General features: G+C 36.0%; 1 protein-coding gene across 1 annotated transcript in view; it reads left to right on the top strand.

Moving 5' to 3' along the window:
* The first annotated feature begins 2,247 nt into the window (after positions 1–2,247).
* LOC148951655 (glutamate carboxypeptidase 2-like) overlaps positions 2,248–20,557 on the top strand; it is a 109,925-nt gene continuing 91,615 nt past the window's right edge. The window contains exon 1 of the mRNA XM_089091176.1: positions 2,248–2,362. Coding sequence (XP_088947302.1) covers positions 2,299–2,362 — 64 coding nt within the window. The 5' untranslated portion in view covers positions 2,248–2,298. The remainder of the gene's footprint in view (positions 2,363–20,557) is intronic.

Below are 20,557 nucleotides of genomic sequence, written 5' to 3'. Positions count from 1 at the left end.
AGTGTTGCCGTAGAAACTTCAAAAGGGCTCATTCGATTGGAAATTGAAAGGGCTAGTGCCGTTTTTAATAGTTGAAAGTGATTTGAGAGTAACTATCGCCCCTCTCACGCCCACCATTTCCCCAAACACATCGAATCAAAATTTTGACATCGCCATTTTGTTTAACGTAGTTGAAAGTACTGGAAATTAGGTTTTTTAGGATGACAACCCCCTCAGAGCCCTCGGGGCAAGGGTTGTAAGTTATACGGCCGTATATTTGGCTTTAAAATACACTTATTTGTCTATCTATCTAAAATGCAGAATAGTTGTACCAAACACATTTTGCAAGCAGACCCGTTATGCTTACTCCCCCTCACCTAATATGCAAATCGTACGTGCCTGTGAAGGGGCTGGTAAGGTTCTGCGAGATGAGATCGACAACCAGCTCCAAAATTGTCTCAAGGATCCCCTCTTATTCCAGGAGAAGTAATGGAGAAGTACTTCGTTCACAACCCTAAATTCCATATAAGGTGTTTATAGAAAGCGTTGTCTTAGAAACTCAAAAAGGGCTCATTCGATTGGAAATTGAAAGGGCTAGTACCCTTTTAAATAGTCCAAAGTGATAGGAAGGCTTGACATTTTTATAGTAGAGATCGATGTGGGTACAATGTATTATTATTTTGTTCTCTTTTTTTTTCTTTTTAGACCAGGGCACTTCGTGTCGCAGGAGTATTCTTAGGGCTCATGGGATTGAAAATAGGGATTCAATCCCATGATAGGGATAGGGATTCATGGGATTCTTAGGGCTCAAGGGCTCATGGGATTGAAAATAGAATAGGCTAATGCCCTTTTTGATAGTCGAAAGTGATTGGAGGGCAGCTAGTCCCCCTCCCAAGCTCATCCTCCCATTTCCCCATTATATTTAAAAATTAAAAGTTGCCTTAAGATTAAATTGGGAATAAGATTAATTCCCAATAAGGTATCTCAGCAGTATTCGAAGAACGACTGAGGGTATTATGTTCAAACTTTTGGGGCTACTTCTGCTCTTAAAAGTTAACCAAATCAAAATAGCGTAAGTGTATCCAAGCTATCAAAGAAAGTAAACAGATTTTTTTTTGCGAATGGTATCAAGTTTTCTATTTAAGGTCAACTAGAGGAGGTATGAAACTAAATTAAACACTACTATTTGTGTCAAGATTTTTAAAAGGGTGTACGTTGTTAAAAATTGCTGAAAACGTTTCTCCAGCATACAAAAAGCAGGCGAAACTATAAAGTCGTATAAAAACAAAAAGATTTAAAGACTCATTTTCTTTTCCCTGAAAAAAACTATGTTAATATAGAACGAACAGAAATTAATTAAAAAAAACTTTTTCCACAAAATAAGTTTTTCAAAAAAAAGTAAAGAACTCCATTAAACCAAAAATGAGCAAAAATAAAATCAAATAATCTGCCAAGCGTGAAACTACCACAAATCAGCATCGTTGAATAGATAAAACCGAAAACGAATAGAAATTACAATAGATAACCGAGTCAAACTCAAAATGAGCAGAAATTACCATGAGTAAGGCTCAAGACCCCAATGCCAGAACATACTTTGCACTTTACTGAAAAAATAAAAATGTTTTTACTTTTCTAACTTTAATAAATCAAATAATACACATTCATTTGTATTTTTTTTCATTAAAGTGCAAATTATGTTCTTGCCATGTGATGGCATAGGGGTTTTGGGCCCTACTCATGTTAATTTCTGCTCGTTTTGAGTTTGACTCGGTTATTTATTGTAACCTCTGTTCGTTTTGGGTTTCATTTATTAATAGATGCTGATTTGTGGTAGTTTCACACTTGTAAGTTTATTTGATTTTATTTTTGCTCATTTTTGGTTTAATGGAGTTCTTTACTTTTCTTTGAAAAACTTATTTTGTGGAACATGTTTTTTTAATTCATAATTAGAGAAGGCATTTAAGCTCACCTACACATAAACACGGGAATACCAAGCATCAATGAAAACTCGAAGAAACATGTTCATCAATTTTCATTTTGGAACGTGCTTGAAATTGAAATGACTCAATTCAAACTGCCTACATAACAGAAAAAAGTCCTTTAATCAGGTCCGAAAGGAAAAATTATCTCAATTTTATGGTTCAGGCATATAATTAATCTAAAGACAATAAAAACAAAATTACACGATAATTAAAAATGTACCAAAGGTTGTTTACAGGTTAAGCTTAGTAAGCTTGTTTGTTTACCTCTTGTGAATCTCGTTTACAGAAATATCCTAATATTGATTAGTGCAATATCTGAGTTGTTAAAGGAAGGACTATGCAAAAGTGGATGATTTTTGGAGGAGGGGGGTTTGTAGCCCTCCTCCTTGGTGCTGTAATAGGTAAATTAAGCAGTATTCCTTTTATATTTGGAAAACTTGTAACACAAGGTTATTAGATGGCGTGCATTTGTTCTTAAGTGAGCAGAGTTGCATGATTACTTCATATAATAAAATGATAGAATTCCTTCTGGAACAAATGGACTAAACCTTCTTGCATTCTCGTATCAGTTTCCGAATTCAAGGGGTTCAGTTCCCCTGTCCCCTCTTTGCAGGTATTGTATTATGAATAATGAAACAATTGACCACTGCCTATTTGAATGTAATATGCTGACGTCTGCGCAGCATACTTTGCATTGTAAACTGTTAAAGTGCTTCAAACACCACAAAATCTCACTATCAGCCAACAGCCTAGCCAACTATACCTGCACACAGAGCACAGAAATCGATATCTATCATCTTATATTTGAACTCCTTGAGTCAAAAGATCTACTGAAAGATATCTGAGAATATCTAATAAATAAGAGACAACCAAGCCAGTAGCTCTGTAGCCAACAGAGTGAAGCAAAAGGAAAAGGGCTAAATAGTATCAACTGAAAAGCCTGCCTGCTGTGAAATAGAAGAAGAAGAATAATAGAGTTTCGTGACGAGAAACTAAATGCGCAATTGTCACCTTTATGGCACCAAACTTTTGCTTGTTTTTAATAGATGGCAAATATATACTGTTTAATATTTAAGATGAAGCAAAAAATAAAAAGAACAAAAAACAGCAACATACTTTGTGGATGCCTCGCTGATATTTTCAGCGTGGCATGATCAGCATAGTGAGGAAAATGTTAAGTAGGCAAAAAAAACTTTTAATACGAATTGAGCATATTCCAGTTCAGCACCCCCATGCAGATGTAGTTCCTCCACTTCTCCACGCACCCTTTCCTCCCCCGTTCTTCACCGTCATGACTTTTGTAATTTCTTCCGGTATTTCTGTAATATCTGTAACACACACGCCATGTTATATAGGGAAGATGCTTAAGAAATTAGTCAAATGGGTTTCTTTCAATAGACAATCGGATTGGAAACCGTTGTTTGTCATTGCGTTTATAATATTTAAACTATTGTTTTTAGGGGTCTAGGGAGAAAACCGTACCTAGGTTTGGTTACGTATTTAATATATGCTATGCTTTACCCCCTCCCGCTCCTAACGTGCAAATATTTAGCCGAAACTTGTTTCTAAACTATCATATTTTCATCCTATTTTGTTTTATTTCACTAGCATTAACCAGACTTCTCTTTTCGCGTGTGTTACAGATAGTACATAAGTACCTTTCTTCCTGTGACCAAAGCCAAATCTCATATCTAAGACCTAAGACATCAGTTATGGATACTTCTACAAATTTTCAATTCCAACACGTGTCTAGCGTCAAAATCTGACGATGTTTTTCAAGCATGCTTGAATGCAAAGTACAACCAACCAACTTCTTGGCATCATTTTCGACCTAGGTTGCACCAGGGCCTGCATTGCATTCGATCTTTTTTTTTTTTTTATTCCAACCGTGTCTTAATTTCACAACCTGGATATTATGTTCAAACACAAAGTGTGGTCACCCTTTCTGGACCAGCAGTCCCAGACACCCATAGGGCCTAAGAATGGATTATCAACGTTTTCAGATATCCTTTCAACTGAGCCCTTAAACATATTTCTATGATATTTTAGTACCCCACTAGTTGTGACAGAAAACAAAACAAAGGAGAAGTGGGAAAATAATGATAAAAGGAGAGACTTCACTGCTTCCCATGCGAAAAAGTGATTTCACTTGTTGCTAAAGATGGGGGACTGTAATTCTCCTAAATGAGGTGTTTGGTTATGAAGATTTCAATGGTGCAGAGGGCAATCATGATATTTCATTGCGTTTTCAACACTAATTAGCCCTAAGTTGACTTATAAAAAGAACTTTGTCTCCCATCCATAATTTCCAATGGCCTTATTAGTAGTATTATTAGTATGGCCTTACAGTAGTAGCTAGACCTTATTTCAGTATGAGTCTCAGCCCATAGTAACTGAAAATTTAAAAAGATGCTTTGAAAATAAAGCTGTCAAGTGAGGAAGCATGGTTTGAAGTTGATTCACTAATATAGAACCGATCGTCGAGAATAATTGCCAACTAGATAGGCTAATTTGATTGCCAATCAAAGATTCATTTTTTTTTACCTTTAAAACTTATCCGAGGGCAATCTGATTGGGTCAATATTTTAGGTAACTAGTAGTTCGTATAAAACAGGCACTTTATAGACGTATTTTTCAAAAAGGTGGACAAATTACACCCTTTTGAAATGAAAGGTATATGATGATTTTCAAGCTTTATTATTGATATGGTCTAAGGGAGGTCATTGATCTCCGCATCCCTCCGTCTTCTCCCACCCCACAAATTCACAAGTTTAAGCATATTTCAGTTCTTTGGGCTTTAGGTACTTACGTGTTATAGCAACCACAACAAAGAAGTGAAGTTAGATTTTAAAAATACCAAAATATGATGAAAATATAATGCTTTAGCAACAAAATTATGGAAAATACGGTATTTATCGGTTAGCTAGAACACACGCGACGAGAACCGCATATAGAATCTCAAATATCCTATTCAAAAACAGGTTTCCTCGACTAGTGAGGTATTTCTCACTCCGTGAAAAATATTTAAACTTTAGTTTTTTGGGGTTGAAGCGGAAAAAAAGATACCTAGGTCAGCTTAGGTTAGGTTACGTATTTAATACATGCTATTCTTTACCCTCCCCCCTCCCCCCTAGTGTGCGAATATATAGCCCAAATTTGTTTCTAAACTATTAGATTTTGATTGTATTTTGTTTTATTTCATTACCATTAACCAAACTTCATTTCTCGCGTGTGTTCCAGCTAATCGATAAGTACCGAAAATACAACGGAGAATAATGAAAAGCAGGCCACCCAGAACGCATTATTGTTAAGAATCCGGTAAGTACACGAGAAGTGAAGTTTCGTTAATGGTAATGAAATAAAATAGGATAAAAATATAATAGCTCAGAAACAAATTTGGGCTATATATTTGCACATTAGGGGGGATGGGGGTAAAGCATAGCATATATTAAATACGTATCCTAACGTAATTAAACCTAGGTACCTTTTAGTCCCCCTAAACCCCCAAAAAACTAAAGTTTAAATATAGTTCTTGGAGTAAGAAACCCTTTGTTTATACAGGGTCTCATATAAGTATTGGGCAAGGCCTATCTGATCTCGCAATACAATTCTCGCGTATTTACCGGATTCCTAGCAAGTACCTAAATACCTAACCTAACCACCTCTATATATTAAATATTTAATTAAAATAAACCTGCAAAGTAGTTTCTCTCACTCAAGCTAAGCTAATTATCTTCGAGTGGACAAAGAAAACCGGTTTTTTCATTACAGATCAAGAGCGAAGTGTGGTCGCTGTAACACGCAGGTACCGAAGATTATTTAGGGAATGGTTCAAAGGTATTTAAAGATAGTGCAACTCTCAAATATATGGTGGGGAGAGGGCACGTAGCCTTAAAACTCTCCTCTGAATCCGCGTCTGTATTCAACATTATGAGTACAAGGATTTTCAAACAGTACTTTTCTTTGTCTCTTCTTACATCAAACAGTTCGCGGTAACGAATTGTAAGTAAGGAGCGACCCGGCTCAATAGTAACCAAAACTCTAAAAAACGGGATTTTGATACCAATAGATACATCAAAAGAATCAGATTTTAATGCTGATTTCAAATAAATAAGTTTCATCAGGTTTAGTCCTACCCATCAAAAGTTACGCGCCTGAGAAAATTTGGCTGATTTTTCAAAAAAGGGGGAAAGACCCCCTTAAAATCATAAAGTTGTCAAGAAAATCACACCATCAGAGTCAGCGCCCCAGAGATCCTTTCTACAGAGATTCAGAGTTTCTATCTACTAAAAAGTGAACTTTTGTATTTTTGCCAGTAGAAAGACGGACGCTTGTTGGTTTGTTGTTTGTTTGTTTTTTCCCAGTTATAACCGTATCGACTAAATGTTACTTAAATATCGCGGAAAGGCTCATTCGAACGGAAATTTAATGAAACGGAAGTTCTGGTGCCCTTTTAAAGTGACAAAAAAATGGAGGGCAACTAGCCCCCTCCCACACTCATTTTTTCCCAAAGTCACCCGATCAAAATTTTGTGATAGCTATTTTGTTCAGCATGGTCGAAAATATGATAACTATGTATTTTAGGATGACTTAATCCCCCAAAGTCCCCGGGGGAGGGCTGAAAGTTATGACCTTTACCCAATGTTAACATATAGTATTGGTTATTGGGAAGTATATAGGCGTTTTTAGGAGGATTTTTTCTGGTAGTGGGATAGATGGGTCGGGGGTTATGTGGGAGGATCTTTACATGGAGGAAGTTTTCATGTGGGAAGAGACATTGCTATGAAGGGGCGCCATATTTCCCAGCATTATTTAAAAAACGATCAGAAATTAAACAAAAAAAAACAAGTTTTTCAACTGAAAGTAAGGAGCAACATCAAAACTTGAAACGAACAGAAAACTCTTGGCAGTTGGTCATCATGTGAGAATTGTGCAATTATTGATAACTATAATGAAAAGTGCAAATTATGCAATCCTTGTAAATTACATAGAGGATATGCAGTACAAATTAAAGGATGTAATTCATGTCTTGAAGAGATTTGTAACTCTCACCCTAGAGGACATCTATGCTCCAATTGCTATTGTGACAAATGTGATCAGTGGGAGAATACTTACCCCGGTATGATTGGAAGGAACCCCAAACGTGATTTTAGTTTATTTCTACGAGATTGGTATCGTCGTGGATTTAAAATATTTAGGGAGGAAGAATCTGGTCTACGATTCAACTGTTGGGGTAACAAGACAATTTGGTTTCTACGCAATCGTTGTGACGACACTGCCTATTATGACTATAAACCTAGTGATTTTTGCTTGGCAGATATCGAATATTATTCATCAGTTGAAAACGCATTATGTAATAATGCTTCTTACAGACTGATGGAAAAACGTGAATTTCATAATATGAACGCGAATAATATCACGGAATACGCAACGAAATGTAATAAGAGTGAAGTTACATTATACTGTAGAAAATGTGAACCTGAATTTACAGTCAATCAAGATTAACATACAGAGAATTCAAATGATCTACCACCATTAGTGGTTCATGCTAGTTGTCTATACACATAAGAAGATATCTAAAGTCAAAATTAAGACGTTATTGCATATATATTTTATCTTTTATTAATCAACAAATTCACATACATTTTTTAATGACTTTACTCTTATGACACTAACATCAATATTATACAGGTCTGATAGGATATTTTCCAACTTAAAACCGTTCAGTCTTAGATTGTCTACATAAATGTTAAGAAACTGCTTGTAAGTATAGCCACGACATCGGAACACAAAATATAGTAACGCATGGAGGCCACAGCTTTTAGTCGTCAGATCCTGCACTCTCTTCCGATTTTGAATAATAGTTTTCCCACTGCTCTCAATATAGCTGCTGATGTGTGGAGTGTAGAATGTATAGGGTAGGCCAAGAGGATCAAAAATTTCAATCGTCTTTTTTGTTTGAATGATGCACAGCCAATGGCCAGTATTCACAGTCGACGGACTGCTATTAACAATGATTAGGGTATTGTTGGCACTTTGAATTTTTCCAAGAAAGTCCGAGGGTAGACAATAGAATCTCTATTTAGACATGTAGGGGTCCATATTAAATACATTGATTATTTGACTGGTGTTCATGGTGCCAAGTTTAGTAGAACACTGCCTTCAGGAGTGATTTCCCAATAGGTTTCATATTGATTTATCGAGATTATTGCAATACTCTCAGCTAACGGGTCTGCAAATGTAGACTCTAAACCCACACTCCCTGTACGTACTATACTCATATCCTGGGTGCCAGACAAATCCAACAAAATGATACCATGTGTTTTAGCAAACATTTCTTCGGTTATTCCATTTTCAGATAGTTGTGAATCATGATTTAAGGTTTGTTTGGTCAACTCATACGATGTTCTATAAGATTTATCAAAAGATGTATTGTAGAGCGGGATTCAATTTACTGTCTCGACAAAAAATTAAAGCCCAAACATCTAAAATTTAACTTAGAAGCTATTCCATAATCCTGTTCCACTTGCGCCTTGTAGTAATGCAAAGTCCAATTTCGATGGACTATTATAAGAGATAAGGGATAAATCGATAAAATTGCGTGAGCCTTTGGCAATTTGTATGTGATTGGGCATTTTATGAGGAACAAGTAGTTTAATCTCATTTCCGCTAGCTCTATGTTTTTCCGCTGCCTAAGCAACAGAACTCATAACCTGTTGTTTGCGTACATGTAGTATTGCCGAGGTGAGGGAGAGAGTTACATCAGGATTGGTAGCAAGTTCCTTTCGTAAAATGAAATTGGATGGAGCAAGCATCAATTTTATATCCAATTTAATATTGGGTGATAGCCATTGGGGTATATTAAATATTTCATGATGTATTTTTCCAACTAGATGTAATCCACTATTTGTCGCATTTTTAAGTGCATCTGTACTATCAGTATTAGTAACATATTCATATCCATTGGAGGTGCCTCTCAATTCCTTGTATGACTTGGGTGTCATCAACATGAATTGCATATAGCTTGTATAATTTGAGAGATTGTTGCTTGTGCTCACCAGTGTGCCATTTATGTAGACACTGATTTGACGAAATATATTATGTAATATACAATTTTTATGGGATATTCCATTGGCAAGAATTGGCAATGTATTATCGGATTTTTGAACTTTCATCCCTAAATCTATAAATGTTCCTGCTAGGTCCATCAGACAGTTTTCATTTGAGTACATTTGGAAGTGTATATTATTGTAGAGGGATGTCTGAGGATAAATTTATTGGCGGTATCTATAATTAACACTTAATTCAACATTTATAAAATTGAATAGATTCAATGAGGAGGTGATTGAAGGTTGGGAATCCTTATGCGGTTGATATGACATTTTAGGAAAATAATTCTAGTTTCGATCTAACAGTTCTCTTCCTGGGGCTTCTTCTTCTATTTACTACACGTGTTGGCTTTTCCCTTCTTTTCCCTGACAGGGGTGATGTCTTTCGTTTCTGACCTGAGTAGAGACTGATGAGTGATGCCCTGTTTCTCGACTTTTTTAAACCTTTCCCATTTTGTTGAGATTTCAGTTGTTCGCCAAGGGTTCACACACTGGACCTAAGATTTTCCGAAGCACTTTTTTTTAAATCCTTACCAGAGCTCCAATCGTATAGTGTAGTGGCTGCAAAATCTGTCGCAGCCGGTACAATATATTTTCTAGCCAGAGGTAGTGCAGAGCGAAACAGCTTAGCAAACCAACTACCAAGACCATAGCCCGACATTGACGAATGACCTTTGTAATAGTCCATTCCATTACCCTGTTGTCTTGGGCCAAGAATATTAACATAGCAGTCAATATCAGGACAAATGAATACCACTTTTCTATTAGACCTCTTGTCGCTGAATGGGTCGAAAATGGCATGTAATCACAGCCAAACCTTTCGAACAGTATCACCAACATTGCATTTCTTCTTCACAATTTTTTTTTCACTGGAAAGTTGCTTTAGAAAGGCATCAAATGTATTTTCACTGCAATGAACGTCCCGAGGGCTTGAGTTGGACAGGGATCGATGTGGTCGATGGTTGTATATTTGCATGATTTTATCTAAATCATGAATAAAAACAGCAGTATTTTTCAGCGTACAATATCTTGAAATTCATAAACGAATCGTTCTTATCAATCGTTCAGCCAATGCAGCCTTTATCAGGCTGTGAATATGATAGAGTGTTATATTATATTTCAGTCGAACTTTTTGCATATTATGATTAACCATTTGTTTACCGCGAACTGACTGAATTTTTTTATAGCAATCATGTTAAGAATAAATTCTAAAGCAAGACCAATTTCAACACCTACCTATACTTGCAACAAACCAGCCTAAGCATAGCGAATAAAATATTGATTGCCACTAGAATATATTTGTAGGGTGTATTGTGACGCCGTTGAATCGCGTCTAAAGTTAAAAGATCAGTTTTCATTATATACAGAGGGAAAAAGGCTTAAGTTTGTCGATATTGTTTGACACGAAGCCTGTGATTCCGATGCAGTGTGTAACTCGGTTCATATTTTCATAAACATGTTTCAGAGCTTCAACCATTTTTTAATGCAAACACGTAGTGTAAGGTCCACTCCCCTTTTGCAAACTGGAAGGTGAATAAATCCGTCTTCGCTTTTGACTAGCAGCCAGTTTCATAAAACCATTGCTGCTGCTGCCACTAGTATTTTCCAAGATTGAATCTTCTTCTTTTTTAAATGGTGTTGGTGTTGTTGGAGGACTATATTTGTAGCGATGGAAGTTATTTGTGTGCCTATAAAAATGTGGCTGTAAAGGAGAAGGACTGGGCTTAATCGATAATAAATATTGACCGCGTCAAAGGTATTATTATGCTCAAAAGCCGTGAACTTACACCTTATAAGTTCTCCGATAGCGCTGCTTATAGCGCTGTACCATGAGTATATTTAAAATACAGGAGTCTTTCCTTCTAAAGATGATTCGGGAAGAAATTAAACGTCCCCTAAATGAGATCAAATACCGCTTCCAAGAGTCTAAATTCTTAATCAGCAAAAAGAGAAATTGCATTTTTAGCTTCAGTCAAACAACGACGCTAGTCGTTCGAATTTCGCTAAGATAATTAGTAGCAAAAAAATGCTATGCACAATATTTCTAAGGAAGTTTAAATTGCAAAAAAAAAACCGTGTGAATGTCCGAATCATCAAAAACATTTAAAAGAATTCATTGGACGAAAGATTTACACCCTTGGTCCTCTTGGGCCAATGGCGAGCAGTCCTCATGGCGCAGGAATGAAAACCTATGTTTTGGTAGTGGGGTAGATGTGCTTTTTAATTTTAATCGTAAGTCAGATTTGAAACGATCAGTAAATCAGACCTAGAGAGATTCAGACGAAATTATTATTTTCTGGTCACCGTTATTGTCATTGAAGTGACCCGTTGCTGTGCAACTAAGCATGTAAGTTCAATAAATCTATTGTCTTTTTTATCTGTGTTTATTTCATTTATATGTCTGCGTCTAGTCTAAAGATGGGCAATTAGTTCGTAAGTCTCCAAGGTAAATGCTCCCAACGGAATCTGACCTCCAGATAGCTCGAGAAAAAAGAGGCCACATTTATATGTCTACATGTTCAATTTTCTCTCATTAATTGGGAGCGGCGCTAGCCTAGTTGACACAATCTTTAGCGCTATAAGCGGCACTATCGGAGAAATTTTTATCGCCACAAATATCAATTTTTTCATCGCTACAAATGGCGCGAGTCGAAAATTGGAGGAAAACTGCGAACTAATTAGGCTATAGAAACTTTGTAACTTAAATTTAATTATTGGGAACGATACAGACATATAAGAAAAGTGATTAGGCCTATTGCCGCTAAGCTACGACAGGAAAACCCTTATATCTCATAGGAGATAATAGCATCCCCCAAATAGGTTAAGTAAAAATAAATTTATTTTCAATTGATTCAAAAAAAAAATGGAAGAACTGAACGATTTATTAATAGTGCAGAAGTTAGTCGCGAAAAATATAAAAATAGCGAAATCTATCCCGGAGTACAATGGTCAATCAGATATTGACGAATTTAATATCCAATTGACCCAGTTTGTACAACTAACAAAAACAGGGCTAGAAGCGTTAGTCGACATGCTCCTGCTACGATTAAAAGGCCAGGCCTTAACATTTTTGAAGCAGATTGAACCTACTATAGGCGACGACGCCAGCTTGCCAATAAATTCGGTTGATTTAATTGTTAAAAGCATTCAAAGATAGGTTTATAGACACCAGTTCCATAAACAAATTAAAACACGGAGCAGTGAACTTTGACTTTTCACAGAATATACGAGAATACCTGGATAATATACGCATTTCTGTAGAAGCCAAATACGGAAGTGGTTCTGGGCAACTGTATTAAACAGTCATACTAAATACTTTTTTGCAAGGGGTACCCCCAAAACTATATAGAGCAGTAATATCCAAAAATATTCAGACGTTGGATCTTGCAGTTCAGGAGGTAGAGCGATTAATCGAAGTTGATACAATGGTTGCTAATCATAGTAAAGCAAAAATAAATAGCCTAGATGACCCAAACGCGAACCTAATCTTCAAGAGTGATCAGGCATCCCCCAATTTCTTTTCAAGGGATAACTCCCCATTGCCAAAAAGAAACAAAACGCTAGAACCCGCTAGGCAGAAAACAGTACGCTTTCAGTCTATTAAACAATCTAATTACGGAAATAACCCTACAATAATAAGGTGCTATAATTGTAATCGTCTTGGCCATATCGCCAGAGAGTGCCATTATGTCAACAATCGCATACCAAGAATTGCTGTCGGTAACACAAAATTACGGCAACCATTTGTTCGGAAGAACAAATTTTAGCACCGGTCGTGCAATAGGCTATAGCCAGGGGGGGATTGCGCCAATCAGTACCTTATAATGCGTACCAACCGAATTTGTATAACCCTCCCCCCCAACAGAAAAATTAATGACCGGTCGGGAAACCCAAATACCCACAAAGGCCAATATAATCCGAGACTGCAATATAAAAATCACGAAAATTTACAAAATAGAAACGAAAACTTTACAGGCCAACGGCACTGACACGAGACATCCACGTTACCATAATAATATATGGAGAAGACAGACAGACGTAAATCAATTAAATATGCCTACGGAACCTAATACGTCTGAATATCTATTACGGGCACCAACACATGAAATAAAAACTCAGGGAAACGTTTCGGGCCCCTCAAAAACATAAATTGAACCCAGAGGGTGCCAGGAATATTTATTAGGTCCAAAACAATATTAGTGCCGTCTTGTAGTGATATTAATAACAAGTTACCTATATTTAACGATTTTTGTGTAGAAAATGTTTATTTTAAGGCTTTGATTGACTCCGGTGCAACAATTTGTATCATAAACTCTTGTGTATTCAATATGTTGTCTCTTCATATTAGGCGACAGAGGAACCCCAATAATCCCAATTTAACGAGCGTGACAGGTCATAAGTTAAATGCAAAAGGGTCAATTTGCCTAAACGTAAAAAGAGACAATAGAACCTTTATGGCAAATTTTATTATATGTGATAATTTCCCATACGAGGCTATTATAGGAGCAAATTTTCTAAGGTCTAATAGAATACTATTAGACGTAGCAAATGAGAGGCTTGTCTACCCATCTAAGGCAGGGGAAGAAATTTCTACCCTAAGAAGTCGTAACAGAGGTTACGAAGACAACGTAACAGTAAACAGAATTTCTTGTGGGATAATGTCGCAATATTTTGAACCTCATGTCTCGCAAACACATGGCATAATTGGAAATTTGTTCAATTACCCTAAGAGATATTGCAGAAATTAAGTATATTAAAATAATAAAAGTATTGAATCTGCGAAAATAAAAATAGGAGATATGCGACAATACAGGTCAAACGAAATTAAGAAAATAGCGGAATTATGGAAGAACATAATAAAACCCAACGTGACGCCACAAGATGCCGCAATGGCGCAGCATAGCGCCAGTATGAATCTAATAAACAACAAAAATAAAGAGGAATATTATGGATTCGCGAAAAGGAAAACAAAAGTCCCTCCCAAAACGATGCAAAAATTCAAATATCACAGATGATCGAACCAGTGATTAGCAATTCAGAAATATGGTTTGCGACACCGTCTGGAATACCAGAAAATCTGTTATGCGAGGAACATATTATATCTTATGACAAAGGGGAAGGTTTTATTTGGGTAACAAATAATCCTGAAAATGATACAATTACAATTAAAAAGGGGACGTGTTTAGTCCAAATCCAGGTTTTATCGGAGAATGATTTAAATAGATGGGAAAAATCTAAAAGAAACCTAGTTAACGGTATCAAAACTTCAAATAACGAATACCCCTTGACTAAATCGCAATTTTTAAACAAATTTAATATGGATCATATTACGGATATGGAACTTAAGAAAAAATTATGCAAGTTATTATGGAATTTTAAGGATGTATTCTCTGCATCTGAAGATGACATCGGGCTGATACCATTTTATGAACATTCAATTTTAACGACTAGTAATCCCGTAGCGAAACAGCCATATCGCGTGCCATATAAGCACAAAGAGTGGTTAAAAAATAAAATCTATGAATTAGAAAAAAACGAAATTATACGCCCAAGTATAAGTCCGTATAGTGCACCAGTGATCTTAGTACCAAAAAAGAATGTAGATCTTAGACTCGTAGTAGATCATAGGGCTCTCAATAAACAAGTAGTTAGAGATAAATTTCCTCTACCAAGAATAGATGAAATTCTTGACTCAATTTCAAGCAAAAACAAAATCTTTACTTCTTTGGACCTTACCCAAGGCTACCACCAAGTGAAAATAGCCGAAAAGGATGTCCATAAAACTGCATTTTCAGCATCCGAATATGGTTCTGATGAATACTTAAGGGTACCATTTGGGCTTAAAACAAGTTCTCGCGCGCTATGTAGACCCCTATTGCACCTTTTAAGAAGATTAAAGAATATAATTCATTTTTTTGAGGATATTATATGTGTGGGGGAAAACACTGAACAACACTTAGCAACGTTAACTAAGGTGTTCGAGAATTTCAGACAAGGCAATTTAAAATTCCAGCCTGAGAAAGTAAATTTATTTCAACCTAAAATTAAATTTCTAGGAGTAGTAGTAACCCAGGGAGAGATATCCCCAGACCCTGATAAAATAAATTGTGTTGAAAACCTTAATCACCCCAGAACTATGAAAGAATTAAGGGGAATTTTAGGCCTTACTGGCTACTTCAGGACATTCGTACGCAATTATGCCCACATTGCGAAACCTCTCACGGAATTAACTAAAGGGAATTCCCATAATATTACCTGGTACCAGGAAGTTCAAACTTCCCTAGTCCATCTCAAAAGGGCACTCACTTCTGAACCAATATTAACCCTCCCTGATTTCAAAAACGGAAGATTTATGGTTAAAACGGATGCGAGTTCAAAAAGCATTGGTGCAATTCTTCGCGCAAATAATCCCGGTAGAAACCCCCAATCCTCTTGAGGGAACGCCTAAACAAATAGAAAAAGTTATATGCTATTCAAGTAAAACTTTATCAAAAGTCGAAAGTAGTTATTCCGCCACAAACTTGGAATTATTATCTATTATCTACCACTTGGACAAATTTAGACATTATTTAATTGGTAGAAAATTTATACTACGATCAGACCATAAAGGTTTGCACTACCTGCTTACGTTTAAGAAGCCAACGGGCATTCTAGCTAAATTGATTATGAAAATCCAAAACCTAGAAAACGAATTTGAACAATTAAACCGAAAACAAAACGTAGCTTGCAACATCGTAAGTAGAGACCTTGAAAATATTCCGTCGGAAACTAAAAAAAATAAAGTCAAAGCCATAATTGCTAGGAGCAAACATGGATGTAAGAAAAACGAAGTCAAAGACGCAGTAAAAGAAAATAAGATTACCTATTGTCCGTTGTCTTTGGAAAATATAAAAAGAAAGCAAAAAAAGGACGAAATATGTGTAGCACTAATTGATTATTCTGTAAATGATGATGTTCTACCGGATAAATTCATAGGTCTTACAAAAGAGAGAAATAATTTTTGCTATGATCTTGATGAAGAAATACTGTTCAGACTTTTGACTGTCGAGACAAACAGAAACCATATCTCAATACTACCTGTATTACCACAAAACTTGATAGGGCCTACAGTTGAATATTTTTATTCAGAGGCAGGTAGAAATGTAGCGGGAATGAAAACGTTCCATAAATTGAAACAATATTTTTACGTACAATCTGTACTGACAAAACTTAAAGAATTTGTAAGTTCATGCGAAGCATGTAACTTAAGAAAAATCCCCCCAGCTTCTCCAAATCCTCCAATGTGAAGGATCCCGGTAGCAAACTACCCCTTCGATATTATCTCATTTGACCTATACGGGACAAGTGGAGGCTTACCTGTTTCTAGCAGAGGCCGTACTTGTATTCTTTCGGTTATAGATAATTTTTCTGGATTTAATTTTGCAAAAACATTAAAAAATCAAGGTGCTTATGCCACAAGTAAGGCGTTAGCAAAATTATTTTTACAATTTGGCATTTCTAACAAAATTTTGAGCGACAACGGGAGCAATTTTGTGGCAAAAGTAACAAAAGATTTAATGAGTTTCCTTAATATTGAGAAAATGGTGACAGCGCCGTACCATCCACAAGCTAATGGCAAAATAGAAAACAGGCATAAAATATTTTCGAACGTATTAAGTATTTATACGAAAGACGATAGGAGTGACTGGGATAAATTCTTACCTTACTTAACTAACGTAATCAACACTTATCATTCCGAAGCAACCAAAGACAATCCATTTTATTTACTTTTTGGTCGTGATTTCAGAATCCCATATAATGAGATTATTGAATCTCGGCAGTACTATAATTGCTCGGAAGATTACAAACAAGAATTCATAAATAGGATGAGGAAAACTTATAAAATAGCTAGACAACAGTTGGACAAATATAAAAAAAACCAAGAGCTTTGAAACCAACCCAAAGTGAAGGGGAACATAAATTTAAAAGTAGAAGACTTCGTTTACCTAAAAAATGAAGCAAAAACATAAGGAAAATATCTTTCCATCAAATATTCTGGACCGTACAGAATAATCAAAAAGTACGATAACGACTATACTTTTAAAATGAAAAACCCCGATTGTAGAAGAACTTACAAGGCGCATGTTAGCTGAATAAAAAGAGCCAAATTTCCAGAGAGATGGGTATCACATCCCTCTTCTACTGATTCGTCAGATTCAGAAAATGAGCCCCCTAGGTCAAGATTGGCAGAGCTAAAACCCTTCAATTTCAAGCAAAACTATTTCGAGAATGACAGTGATGAACAAAATTTCGAATAATTTCTAGCTGTGGATAATATAGTTGTTACTAAGAAAAAAATCCCTAATACCATGATTCTTTTCTGGAATAGAAATGCCAAAAAATCCAAACAATCATTCATCAGTAGATGCGGGAGATTTAGGTTTTGCAATATCCCCTAAAACCCAGTTTTTCTCCGACTGCCTCTCGACCCCCAGTCCCCACAAAAGATTTCCTGACGATTTGGTTTCCCCTGCAACACCAATAGAAAGGCCCCTGTCATTGCAGGAAGAATTAAACAGAGCTGTAGAAACCCCCGGTATTACTGTAAAGAAAACTCTTCCCAGAGATTTAACTAAAACAAACCTGCGAGAAGCTATGGATCTCATAAGTATTCCCATAAAAACGAGTCAAAGTACATTGCCCGGGAATAAAACTCCAAGGGATGACCAGCAAGGTCAATATCATGATATAACTGTGTCCAAGGTCAAACCTAAACAGTGGACTTCATGGAGGGAAACCCTATTGCAAAGAATGCCCCATCCCCCTGAAGACATGGCCTTCAAACAATGGAGGAACCCCGCAAAAACTTTTGATTCCTCCCAAAGCTCTCAAGACTCTTTCAAATCTCCCGAGTTGAGGACTCAAAACGAGGACTTAGGGAATAAACCTTCTACTTCCAGGGGAGTAGAAATTTACGAAGGAATGGCAGGTGATACCACAAAATGTGCCACCTCTAAAACTTCCAATTCGGATTCGTCGGTAACCAGTTCCGAAGAATCTGACGGCGAATCAGACCAAATAGTAGTTAAAGAAATAGGGAAATCAAAACCGAATTTAGCTGCTGCACACGCGAAGGAAACAAGATTAAAAGGGCAAGAATTTTGGAAAAAACAATACAAGAAGTTTTGCCTTATTTTTTTAGAAAAACCTAAAAAGAAAAAAACCACAAGAAACAGAGGAGAAAATAACGACACAGTCAGGTAGAACGGTTAAAAAACCTGACAGATGGAAATATCCCTAACTAATGTAATGACAAATTTCAAAGATAACAAATTTAACACCATAATAAATTTAACAGTGTTCAAGTAAAGTTAACCAAGCCAATATTAATGAAAAAAAAATACAAATGATGTCAAAACGTTGAAGATCACCGAAAATAACCGAAGGTAGGAAGCTAGTGGTCCACTGAAAACGACAACTGCCGTTGGACCACGTCTTGTGGGAAGCCTGGCGAGGAACTCAAGGCCTATGATTGTTTTTTGTAGTTTTTTTTTGTGTAAACGACCGTAGGAAGGGATATTTCTCAGTCCTTCAAGTTTAAAAATTAAGTATTTTTAATGCAAATCAGGGCCAGTCAAAGCAATACTTAAAGGTTGAACTGAAATTTCAATGAACTAAGTTTTAGTTGTTCGGACCAGAATGCTTTGAAACAGAAACAGAGAGTTTCCTTTCTTATCGCTCCGAGGCGAAAAAAAAAGCTTTTAATTCCATTAGTTTATATCTATGACGTATACAATAACAGAGAGATCACTGTTCCATAGTTCTGTGACAAAAATGTTCTTTAATTTCATTGGTTTATCTATGACCTATCCTGTGCTCTAATTTTTCTGACATATTTTCGCAAGTCAGTCACGTTATATCTTACCTATGCTGACTCAGGTCCCCTGGAATTTTCTATAAAAAAAAAACGATCCATGCCCTAATTAAGATGAATATTATCCAAAACAAAATATTATCAGTACAGAAAGGTCTAATTATATGAAATATTTTGTCCTAGTGCAGATTATAATTGTTTTAGGCCTACACATAAAATAGGATACCAGTGTAATTACGTGCTGCACGCTTGCTTATTCATGTGTTTCTTACTCGAGAAATATATGTACCTTAAGTTGGCTATTAGTATGTTTATATGGAGAGTTTCACGGATGATGTGGAACTATATCTCAATAATAATATTTAAAATTTTAAAACTATTTGATCAGTTAAGATACATGGATTGAAACCCTATGTATGTCCAATGGCGACTAAGTAAAACCCACAAGGAATTCCCTATTAATGTGAAGGTGTTTTTCGCTTAACGGATTCTAATAAGACTTTAATATCATATTTATTTATTTAGTTCCAAAGGGTTTGCTCAAACAATAGCCTTCTAAAAAGATGTTGATGTCAGTTCTTCATTACGCTTATATATTGCCAAGCATCAACTGGAATCTACGCGGGCAAGCTTGGAAATCCTGCATCTAATTACCTTATTCGAAACGCGAATATGAGGCACCAATGTTGACTTGTAATTACGGAAAAATTCTGAGACTAAGAAGGCGAAAACCGAGAGAAGAACACGGTGAAACAGCTGAAATGCTGAGGTTAAACCCGGAGCCCCATGAGAACGGCTAAGCCAAGAAATAGGGAAGACATTAGAAAACGAGTGGGTATAGAGGTCTCCACTCGTCCTTGTTATGTCTCGTTCCCTCATTGTAGTATCGTTTATGTAACACCGTGTGGTTACGACGCTGCAACATGCGTTTCTTCAACAGCACGGCCGTGCGTGAACAATGCACGCATGAAATATGTTGTAAAATTAGACCTCAAAAATTAACCATGTAGCATAAACTCGGTTTAAATGATTATTTTAAATCTATTGTAAAATTAACTAAGTGTTAAAAGAAGTTAAAATAAAGTGTATGTAGTAGTGTATATTAGAAAGTATAATAAGAGACCATACTTATAGTTAAAGAATTAATATTTTATAAGAAACTTCTATGTATTGAACTTCCCAATGGGAACAATGTTGTTTTCACCCAATTAATGCATGAATTATTGTATGAGTGTTTACTTTAAAGAACGTGTGATTCTGCCTCGCTATTTTTATTACAGGAAGTAAATGGCAAATTAGTTATCGAGCATTACAATGAGCTGTCCAGTACAGATACAACCGAGTAGCATCTATTTTCGTCATATCTCAACCAACGAAGAGTACTCACCATAGACTCCAGGCAATTTTCATCCCAACTTCGTCTACGAAAACAACAGTTACCTTTGATCGTTGTTTCTTCGACCATGAACCATATTACGTATCAGGTAACACTATATTTGAATCTTAGTATCCAGCTCGATCATTACCAGATTCGTACTAGATATTTAATGAGATTTGAAGTTAAATGATATTTAAATATATTTGAAGATATTTGAAGTAAAAGTTAGAGACAATTTGAAATTCAATTCTGAGAA

The sequence above is a fragment of the Artemia sp. Qi Xiang Cuo genome, chromosome 6 (genome assembly GCF_049724085.1).
Source record: "Artemia sp. Qi Xiang Cuo chromosome 6, ASM4972408v1, whole genome shotgun sequence".
Taxonomy (NCBI): domain Eukaryota; kingdom Metazoa; phylum Arthropoda; class Branchiopoda; order Anostraca; family Artemiidae; genus Artemia; species Artemia sp. Qi Xiang Cuo.
The sequence above is the reverse complement of the archived record's forward strand: the minus strand, read 5'-3'. Positions and strand labels throughout refer to the sequence as shown.